The sequence below is a fragment of the Haplochromis burtoni genome, unplaced genomic scaffold, assembly GCF_018398535.1.
Source record: "Haplochromis burtoni strain Fernald_Lab_line unplaced genomic scaffold, NCSU_Asbu1 Contig_1085, whole genome shotgun sequence".
Lineage (NCBI taxonomy): Eukaryota > Metazoa > Chordata > Actinopteri > Cichliformes > Cichlidae > Haplochromis > Haplochromis burtoni.
The window spans coordinates 58,174-69,569 of record NW_024583446.1 but is presented as its reverse complement, the minus strand read 5'-3'; the positions used below and the strand labels follow the sequence as shown (position 1 = coordinate 69,569).

Genomic DNA, 11,396 nt, shown 5'->3' with positions numbered 1-11,396 from the left:
TGTTCGCCCAGGGCGCCAAACAGGCTACGACCGCCTCTGAGAGTAAGTGAGATTGCTGTTGTTTCATGTGGGAAATCAAAATTTGGGTTAGCAAACCTGGGAAAAAGAAAACTGACTGCTTAAGTTGGAAAATTGTGAAGGAGTCTGAAACACTGCAAAAAGAAACATATATAAAATCACACACACAAGCAGAACATGTATTAACCCTACTAACACAAGAGAGCTCATGAAGATTAGACAGCATCTTGAGCATGTGAGTCTGTTTATCATCTTGTCCAAGTCACTTTGTGTGATGAAAAGTGATGCAAAGACCAGTGGACTCATAGCACATTAGTTAAAAAATGAAGTGTGTAGGAAAGGCAGCTTTAAGAACATGCTCTGCTGGAGATGCAGCTCCACAGACATTGATTAAACCTGCCTAATAACACAAACACACATGCAATGAAGATCAGCTTGTTATCTCTCATCAGTGTTAAAATAGTGTGAATTTAACAGACATGATATGATTAAAAATATATGATCAATACATCAGAAAAGAAATCTGCCACAACAGTTGCTACTGAAAACAAGAAATAAAGCCTGTCTCTGCTATGGGCTGAACCATTTGTTAATGGTGGAAGGGGGTAACACCATGCAATATATTTGGTTTTAGAATTTATTTTCAGTGTGAACTGTACCTAGGCTCAAAGTGTTTATTCTATCTTATTTTGATATACAACACTGTCATATGCAAAACTAGGGTGGCACTAGGGGTGGCAAGAGATCATTCTAGATCCGCCCATATCTCTGAAATTCACAAAGGTGTGGCTACTAAATCATCTAATTCTTATTTTTTTATTACATTTAACCTGCAACTGTGTCACTTAAAATAAGCACATTAAGTATTATCTAAATTAGTTTCATATTAGCTCTCAATACACGTCATATTTTTGAGATTTTGTTAAATTAGTTCTTTAGTTAGTTTATAACACCTAAATATATCGACATACTGCACTATAGCAAGAGACTACTTTGTTCCCCTCTTTTTTGTAGTATTGGCTTACTAATACTACAAGTAAAAGCTTTGAAACAATCTGGATAAAAGAGACGATGATAGAAAACAAAAAGCATTCAGACACAGAAACAAATAATGGAGTCTGACAGTTGACAGTCTTTTTCAGTGATCACCCATAGATTCACTGTGAGTTCACGCCAAAAAGCTAAAATGTGTAAACATTTGCTGAACATTAAATTATAATGAATTTAAATAAACTCTGATACCGTGTTGGGTAACTGACACAGAATAATATACATGTTCCTTCATTATTTATTTTGTTTTGATGTTTTACATGTAAGAGGTTCTTATTCACTTAAATGACAAAACTGAGAACACAACATATGATCCTGAAAGAATAAACAACAACAAGAAAAGCAGTATGATCGCCTACTTTGTATGCTAATGAAGGATATGTTACTGTGAGGAGAATGATATTATCTCTTTTTGTGGGCTGAAGTTTAACAGCATGCCGCTTCAACATCAACAGGTGAAATCTGTGTGTGCTGACAGGAGACAGAATTTCTCAAGTATAAATAAAACTGAGTCACAGAAACAGATGATGGAGTTCACGATGACTGAGTCTCTCTCAGTGATCATCTGTGGATCCGCAGTCAGTTCAGGCTGAGGAGCTAAAAAAGAAACAGTCAATATATAGAAGCAATATAAGCTAATTTATAATTTACTTGAAAATAAAATGTATTAATAGAAACTGCTCTGAGTGGATTTTTTTTTTTTTTATAAAAAATACCCCATGCACATGAAAATTTTCCACACACCTCTCACAACCAAAGTTGAGAGCAGCTTTGTTTTTGTGCTGATACAGTAGCCAAACTTCCTCATACTAATGCAGTAGTATTTACTCACTGTTGGTACGCAGAACGACTAGCAGCAGGAGATTAGCCATGATAAAAAGCACAATGTTAATGTGCAGAACAGACTACAACAGTCTGTCTGCTCTGACTCTCACCTATATTAAAAGTTTTTGTGTTTGTTCACCAGCCATTACAAAACTTACTTTCAAGTAAAAATGCATTTTAGCATACAGATAGCTACAGGTGAGCTAGAGTTCATATAAACTATACAGCAGAGGTCTCATTACTATAAACCATGAATGCCTATGCCATATTTTTTTCTTGCAAGGCATAGCAACAACCTCAATACATGAGAATAAATGGACCAATAGAATTATAAATAACTTGTCTAAAATGAGACCATATAAAGTAAAAGAGTTTTGCCTTAAAAGATAGACGCTCCTCCTACCTGCTGTTCAAATCTCATCATTGTTATGTTCAGCCATTCAGAAAAAACTTGTTTTTAAAGAAAGCTAGAACAGGTTGTGGGTGAAGCAAGGCTCTTGTAGAAGACAACACAAGACAAGACAACACTAGATACACAAATAGGCCCAGTGAACTCGGGTAAAAATAAACTGAGGTGAAACCAATGAGAGCAGAGCAGAGAAGATGATTATAGATAAAAGCTGGAAATCAAAGCAAAGCAACAAAACGAACCTCACAAGTAAAATAGGAAAAAGACAAAAGATAAACAACAATGCACTAACACATAAAGACCACTAGCAGCAGCCATATTAAAATGAATGATGTGAATGTACAAACTAAAACTACTCTGACTATTCTGATGTAAACATTAGGTGGCCACAGAAAGACACTCTTCAAATAGACCTGTTCTGGCACACTCTTTTTAACCCTCAACTCATAAAACTAGCTGTATGGAAACCTGGACACATGCACAGAGCACAGCGGTAAGATTAAAAAGAAGGAATTATTCAATAGGCTGGCAACAGGCTTTTCCTCAGAAACATGTTGGTAAAAAGGTGAATTATCAATAATTCAGTGGTTGACTCTCCCTCGTGTGTTTCCAGATAAAATCCTCTCGCACAGTTTCTCCTCAGGGGTGGGTTTCTGGACAAAGAAAAAGTAAAGCGAACAATGATAACAAGGCAACAACAGAGAAGCAATAGTTTGGATCCAGACTTCCTTCACAACATGCAGTGCAACAATCTGGCAGTGCCTGAGAAGATCCAAGCTTTTAAACCCCAATGGGAACTAATCCAACGGCTCAGGTGAAAGATTTGACATGTGGCCAATCGGGCGGAGACCTCTGACACACTCAGACTCTAGAATATAAAAAACACACTCATCCAAACAGCGCACGGGGGAACGTGACAAATATATTTAGATGAACTCTTTGTCAATTGTACAAAACAGTTTACATGTTTGTTTGCTATTTCTTTTTCTTTTACATTTTCATATCATGTACATCAAAACACTTTAATGCCAGCCTTTAGTAGTTTATTTCTCTCCAGTATCAAAATAGCACTGAAATACTGAGGCAGATGCTGGTGTCCAACAATGTCAGTTGTCAATAAAGATAACCACTAAAACCATTAAAACACATATTAGATTCATCAAATGTAACTTCTCACAAAAATAATCTGTTGGAGAAACAAATAGTCAACAAATTAAATAAATCCACTAATAATAATATCGATTGCTGGAAGGTTAATTAATTAAGGCATCGTGTTTTAATTGAGGTTAAGTAGCAGTATGAACAATTAAACAATGTATATGACAGAAGAGTTCAGCATAGAGAGGAAGATGGCAAACGGCAGATTACTACAACTGAGAGGAATACCTCCAAACACTACATCTACCTGACTTTAACAATCACATTTTGTCGACACTTTATACATGTCAGGAAACCAGAACAGCATCAAAATACAATAACCACAAAAACACATTTAGTCTTCCTCTGTAAACCCCCCATCATGTTGTATATTTAGATTTATTCATTTTAGTACAGACCAACTGGTGCAGATTCAGAACCAGTGAAATAAACTAAAAAGACAGACGTCAATATCAGTTTCATTTCTGTCTTACCAGTTAAGCAGTCTAATTCTGTATGTGTGTTTATTCAGATTAGCATCAAATGCTGAAAAGAACTGCATTAAATGTGTTTTAGGGTCTGTGGGAGTCATTTTTAGGCTAGGGCTTCAAAGTTAGTGCAACAGTACATGTCACATTACCCTTCCTGTTTCATTTCTTATGCCTACAGAGAGAAAGAGTGAGTCTACATAAGAACATCAAAAATACCATCTAAAAACTATTTGTTATTAGAAACCTTAAAACAACTGCAAATGCTACACTGATGATATTAACTAAAATTAAAGATGTGGCTGTGCAATCCAGTCCATAGCAGCCACAAACGAAACAAAAACAAAGGAAAAAAACATAATGAGAGAAGTATACAGACAATCTGACCAATAATTTACACTCTCTCTCTTGCTGGAGTTCTTACAATATGTTTATTTTGTTTTTAAGGACAAAAACAACATCAGTGAGCTCTAAAATAGTTATTATTTTATTATTTATAGATAATTTACTTTTTATTGGTTTTATCATCTTGTTTGAACACACTATTTATTTCTTTATAGTTAATTTGCATCTCTGTGTCAACATGAAACCATTTGGGGATCAAACTTTAAATGAAATGTAAATTATAAAAAACACACACAAAAGCTGACAGTAATAAAATGTTTAACTTCATAATTAATCCCATTGTCAACACTGTATTCTTTTGAAATGACACCCATAATTTCTCTGAGGTGCCTCTGTTGGCATTCTTCACTCTATGAACAGAAAAAACAGACAGCACTTTTGAACATTTTGGGAAATATACAGTTTGCTAGCAGATAAATCCCGTCATGTCCAAGCTGAAGTACTTTAAATCTTGTTCATGCAAAAACTTGTTGCTCATGAGGAAACTTTTTATATTATACTTTAATATACTTTTGTTCCCTTTTGTTCCCTACTGTATATAAAATATGAAGGTAATTTGCCTTAAATAATTGAAGCTTAGTTATATGTGCCCAGTTTACACATATAAATAGAATTTTATATTCTATAATTTTCTGTAATGTTATTCCAGAGCCATAAATTTATAATTATCATAATTTGGAAAAAAATATTACTAGGAAATAAAATAAAGGAAAATCCAACTTTGATTTGTCTGCAAATTATGGCCTAGATATAAAAATGAATGTAAATGTTAACAGATAATGTAGTACTTTTGTTAATCTTCTTTCACTAAGCTTAAAAATCTGCAGAAATTATATCTTGATTTTTAATTAAAAATCCACTAGAGATCCAGTATCTCCAAAAAACAAAGAAGCTCAGATTCTCACCAGCTCTTCTTTGAGTGTAGAGAAGTAAAAATCCCATGACGATGAAGGCCACAGCTACTCCGGAACAACTCACAACAATTACAGTTATCAGCAGCGTCCCTGCAATGGAAACATTTATTAGCAAAGAACGCTATCATATGAAAGTTTTTGTTAACACACACCATTCAGTTAAACTGCAGGAAGGTCTTGAAGACATAAAAATCTGGATGGCCTCTAACTTTCTCCTTCTAAATTGAGATTAAACTGAGGTTATTGTACTCAGCCCTGAAAATCTTAGAAATATAGTATCTAACCAGACTCTTACTCTAGATAGCATTACCTTGGCCTCTAGTAACACTGTGAGAAATCTTGGAGTCATTTTTGATCAGGATATGTCCTTCAATGGACATATTAAACAAATAAGTAGGATTGACAATATGTAGTATTTAAAGGTAGAATGGGAGATATGTGTGTCAGCAGGTATAATATATGACCGATTGTGCTTGTTAACATAGCCAGTCTACCGGTTTTTTCATCTTGTGGTGATGGATCCATTGGATGTGTGTTATCTGAAGAAATGGGTATATACAGATGCTGTCTGTCTGAAATGCAAAAAAACATACTGAAATCTACATATGTGTCATCGCTTTACGTAAAGTGTCTCAGAATCAGTTTACAGTTTCATCACCTGATACATGTTTCTCTGAAGTTGGCGTTATGGGCATTCCTGCAACGGTAGTAAATACACAAAAGTAGTACAAAATGATGATGGGACAAGAGTGGCAAACACTTACTTTGTACAGCAATGGAGGTTAGGTTACTGTATGGAGAGCCTGACCCTCCAGGTTGTGTCATAAAAAATATAAGGAATACCAGTTTTGTCACCCGGAAAGATGGTTACTAAATCCATGGTTCTTTTTCCATTCTTTATATTTCCCCCTAAAAACACATTTAAAGCTGAAACATTACAGCACAAAACTTCTGTTGTTAGGATGCTGTATTAGTATACAATGTGATGAAAAAGAAGGTCACTTACTTTGTACTGTAATGGTCGACGTGCTACTGTTCCGAGACTTTAACTCTCCAGGTTGTGCAGTGTAAAAACAGATCACTTTAATTTCAGCAGGTGTCCTGAGATTTGCCATCTCCAGCAGCGTGGTTGCTGTCAGTGTTGTTAGACAGGAAAACCCTTTCACCGTCCCTCCACTCAAAGTGTAGAAATAACATTCAGGCACAGAAACAGATGAAGGAGTCTCACAGTTCAGTGTGACTGACTCTGTCTCTGTGATCACTGGTGGATTAATAATGAGTTTAGGTGGAAGGGGAGCTGAAAAGTTGAAACATTAAATACAGTTAGGATCACATCTGTGCCTGACCATCATGCATTCTTTGCTTTCACACATTAAGATAACATCAGTACTTTGTGGTAAAGCCGCTAACTCACTTTTGATGATGATGGAGGAAGAGTCACTGTAAAAAGAGTTTGACCCTCCTGTCTGGGGCGTGTAAGAACAACTCACTTTAATCTCTGCAGGTGGTCTGACACCGGCCATCTCCAGAAGTTCAGTTGCTGTCTGTTGTGTCAGACAGGACAACTTTCTAACAGTTCCTTTACTCGAAGTGTAGAAATAACACTCTGAAACCGAAGATGGAGCCTCACAGTTCAGTGTGACTGAATCCATCTCTGTGATAGCTGATCTACTCACTGTCAGTGTAGGTTGGAGAAAAGCTGCAGAGACAGATTATAACATATGTGTCTGGAATAGGTATAGGGTGGTTTTGCTGCTTATTGTAATACTGCAACTAAAAGTAATATTTTACAGTCATATTTACTCACATCTTATGGTGAGTGGAGACACATTACTCATTGGAGACTGATATATAAAAAGGTAAAAACAGGTCACTTTTAATGTAACAGGTGCACTTTGATGTGCAAGTGATAGGATTTCAGATCCATTCAGTTTCTGCAAACAAGAAAATTTCTTGGCAAGTTGTTGTCCTGAAGTGCGAAAATAACAATCAGATATAGAAACAGATGGTGGAGTCTCACAGTCCAGTATGACTGAGTCTGTCTCTGTGATCACCTGTGGTCTCACTTTCAGTTTAGGAGGAAGAAGGGCTGAAAAATTGAAGTTAGGTAATTATCAGAGTCAGCACCGAGATGTAAATGATTCAGGTTCATGTATATACTGTAATTGCAATATATATGTCAGAAAAGTTACGTACCATTTATGGCGATGGTAGATGGTTCACTGTCAAGAGATGTTAAATAAGACCCATCACGCTTTGCAACATAAGCACATCTAACTTCAACCGCAGCAGGTAAAGTCTTTCGAGCCATCCTCAGCAGCATAGTCCCTGTTAGTGTCTGCACACAGGAGGAACCTGTAGACACTGTTTGACTTGCAATGTAGAAATTACACTGAGACACAGAAATAGATGATGGAGCTTCACAGCTCACTGTGACTGAGTCTGTCTCTGTGATCAGGGATTTACTCAGAATCACTTTTGGCAGATTAAAGGCTGAAAAGTTAGAGGCGAACATAAGTGAATGAAATACAAATAATATCCATGATGGTGACCAAGAAACATAATACTAGACTCAGTGACTGACCTTGTGCTTTGATATCATCAAAGAAATCTGTTGGAGAAAGAACTGATTAAAAACAAAATGTTAAAAGATTGCTTCTCCCACTAAATGTATTTCTGTCAGGCTAATATAATATACTGTAATTACATAAACATTTAATATTGTTTAAAAGCAGACATTAAAAAGGTATCGGGTTAAATACAAAACCATTTCAAATACAAAGAAATGATAAAACGTTGAACTTACAGATGAGGATGACAAACAGCAGATGTCCAGCCATGATGAAGAACCTGAATACTGTGACTGTGAAAACTACACCTATCTGAGTTATATGTAAATGTAGTTTTCATACTTGTTATATTTACTGTCAGGAAACCACAGGCAGCATCAGAATATATCATATTCAAAAGTCTACAAAAATACATATAGGCACTGTTTCCATTGTCAATAGCAATTTCATGTTGTGGCCTCATGTGGTGTTTGCGTGAAATAAGTCTGTGAAGGTTCTCAGTCATCTAGGTCATGGTAGTCTAAAGAGCTTGGAAAGAAAAGCATCTGGACTTCTTTAAGTTCCTTGAGGACATTTCACCTCTTATCTGAGAAGCTTCTTGAGTTCTAAGGTCAAATGGTGGAGAGTCCCAGATTTAAGTCCTAGGGGAGTGTCCTCCAAGGGGGTCATGAACCCCCTGTTGATTTTCTACCTAATCACACGTGCCAAGTTGTGAAAACGGGTGTAGGTCACAATTAGCCAAGGTTTTGCGTGAACCCGCTGTGAAACCTAGCCCCACCCTATCATTTGATTTCCTCTGTTCAAAGATGGTCGTTCACAGTGGCAGTGAACAGAGGCGGTGGTTTACGACATCAGCTGTCTGCCATCTATAATCCAGTTTTGAGATCCTTTCCTCGACGGCTTAACGCCCACTCACATCCTGCGCCTGTTGACTTCAGGAAAAAGATGAAGACAATAAACATATTGGACCTATGTTTATTATTCATCCCATAGATGTGATGTAGAACAAGAAGACGGACAGACCCCTCTCTGGGCATTATCATAATCATTTTGTTTTTTTGTTCTTTTTTAACGTACTTGAAATTTTTGTTGTACTGGAATAAAATCAAGTGTAAAATCCACACTTTTGCCAAGTGCCCTGTTGAAACTTATTTTATTATACTTAACAGTTATCCTCTTTCTCTTAACAAAACTGTCTTTTATAAAGATATAACACATTTTGGGGTCAGTGTAAAAGAAAGGCAGCTGTCAAATGTGAAAGTGAGGTCAGAGGTCAAATTTGACATGATATTTAAATGCAAACTATAATGTGATATTTAGAATCCCAATATACCAGTATTATTTCCTAAAAGTGGCCAACACACACACAAAGGCAGCAGAATTTAAAGCATAGTTTTAGAGATAAAAGACATTTCATTAAAGTTTGACTTTGCTTGACCTTAAAGAAGAGGTCAGATGTCAAATAAGGTGATATTTAGAATTCTCATATCATTCCCTTTATGTTTTCAGTACAACATTGCAGTAAGGAACATAGTTTTAACCCTCTGGGGTCCAGGGTATAATTGGCCGTTTTTTAACTACATTTGATTTTACCTTTAAAAACTGTTTATCTTGCCTTGTTTGGTATCATTATTTTCAGCAAAACCTCAAATATCTGAAATTTGAGTTATTTTTTCATACAATATTAGCACAATTTATCTAAATTTAGACAAAAAATCAAAATCCGAATAGAAAAGTTACATATTTTTTACTGTAAAACCCACAAACATGTTTAATGAATCATTTTCATAACTTGAAATTCAAATAGAAATTGTATATTTCTAAAAATTATGCACAAGTTTTGCAAACAACAAAGTTATATGGTACTATTTACCTAAAAATGCAGCCAAGGCCTCAGGCGTTTTTTATATAGCCATTTAAATCTATTTACAGAACAATCAGGTGTGCTGCATGAAATAAGAAGTCACACAAATTATTTGTGCCAGTCCAAAAAAATAGTTTATGTTCAGTCTTAAATTGGTCATGTGATTTTGACGCGTCTTTATCTTTATAGTTTGATCTTGCTTGACCTTGAAAAAGGGTTATCAGTCCCTTTATGTTTTCAGTACAACATTGCAGTAAGGGACATAGTTCTTAATAGCTCTTTATTGCATTAATATCACGTTGACCTTTGAATCAGTCTATTGATTTTGAATGAGAGGTCAGAGGTCAAATCTGACATGACAATTTAAGTCTTTATACGGTACTTTCTATATGCTGACCATACACACGACACTTGTAAGAATCAAAATTTCTAAGCTATAACCTTACTTTCAAAAAACAAATAAAAAACGATCTCTGTGCACAACCTTAAAAAGAATGAATCTGTCACAAAAAAACAAACATGCTGGGGCTGATGTAAATATATGAAGTATAGAAATAGAGGCTAGAGAATTTACTTCATCAGTATGTGTACAATAAAATTTTAAACAAATTTTATTCACGGTCACGCTTTTAGAGAACATGAACGGAAATAAATTTGCACAATGAGACGGTTTCCCTTTTTAGTATTGAAGTACATCCTTTTTTTTTTTACTTTACTTTACTGAAATCATATAAATTACCAGAAAGACAGTGTGTCACGGCGAGTGAGAAGAGCCGCGTGGAAAAGGAAAAGGAGGATCCAAATGCAGGCAGTCGTGAAGGTGTGAAGGTGATTTATAGAACACAAAAAAGAGAGGCAAACGGCAAAATGGAGAACTAAACTATACTGGGACAACTAAACTACTGAGCACGAACAAGAACACGAACCTGAACATAAAGGAAGGAAGACGATGGTACATGATGATGACGGCAGGGAACACACGGATGAAACATGGTGGATACGCAGCTGGGAATAATCAACAAGACGAGACAGAGGTAAAACTGAACACACTCACATGAGACGCAGACCTTCACAATAAAACAGGAACAAGAAACCATCACACTAAGACGCAGACTCGACATAGAGAGACAGACAGAAAATGACACATGAAACTACACCCACACAAAACATGAGAACACAAATCTTAAACCCAAATAAACAGGAAACATGGAACTCTAATAATAATAATAATAATAATCATCGCACCCAAAACCACAATAATCATTCGAAAAATAAACTAACAATCAAAACTTAAAATACTGGTTCGAAACTGACCCAGAACCGTGACACAGTGTAACATGGCTTTATTTGTTCTTGTTTTAAAGCCAATGATCTTTAAGAAAAATACTTCTTAATTTACAGTTTTGTTTTGTCTGTCTGTCTGTGTGTGTGTGTGTGTGTGTGTGTGTGTGTGTGTGTGTGTGTGTGTATCTACTGTGTCCAGAAGAACAAAACATATCCTGTTACAAAAATATCTTGAACATAATACAGAAAATATTTAATGCAGCTGGCATTTGTGGTATAGGACTATATTTCATGCTGTACCCTCCATGCTCACTAGAAACTTCTTAGGTTTACATATCTCCCCTGCAACGTAATACTGTCAGTAATGCATGCAGACGTTGCAGGCAATTTTGCAGCAATTTTTTTGTCATTTTTTATTCTTTTTTTTTTTTT

The 11,396-nt window shown here is 35.7% G+C and overlaps 1 protein-coding gene across 2 annotated transcripts; it reads right to left on the bottom strand.

Annotated features, from left to right (window-relative positions):
* Positions 1 to 1,080: 1,080 nt before the first annotated feature.
* On the bottom strand, positions 1,081 to 8,647 carry LOC121813045. Of its 2 annotated transcripts, none has more exons than XM_042216503.1 (11): positions 8,053 to 8,647; positions 7,831 to 7,857; positions 7,443 to 7,739; positions 7,054 to 7,335; positions 6,661 to 6,945; positions 6,253 to 6,543; positions 6,090 to 6,155; positions 5,905 to 5,943; positions 5,741 to 5,818; positions 5,238 to 5,336; positions 1,081 to 4,682 (listed from the first exon to the last, which is right to left on the bottom strand). In XM_042216503.1, exons 1-11 carry the CDS (start codon positions 8,084 to 8,086, stop codon positions 4,678 to 4,680), a joined length of 1,503 nt encoding a protein of 500 aa, XP_042072437.1. In that variant the 5' UTR covers positions 8,087 to 8,647; the 3' UTR covers positions 1,081 to 4,677. The 2 variants fall into 2 exon arrangements, with proteins under 2 accessions (XP_042072437.1, XP_042072436.1); XM_042216502.1 differs by having other exon boundaries at positions 1,081 to 2,955.
* Positions 8,648 to 11,396: the final 2,749 nt, after the last annotated feature.

Excerpts from the sequence above, each read along its gene's own strand:
- LOC121813045 (XM_042216502.1), bottom strand. The coding sequence starts at position 8,086 with ATGGCTGGACATCTGCTGTTTGTCATCCTCATCT. Across the intron at positions 5,819-5,904 it reads TTCAGAGAAACATGTATCAG|ACAGACAGCATCTGTATATA; the intron begins GTGATGAAACTG and ends TTTGCATTTCAG. Across the intron at positions 5,337-5,740 it reads ACCACAAGATGAAAAAACCG|GGACGCTGCTGATAACTGTA; the intron begins GTAGACTGGCTA and ends TTTCCATTGCAG.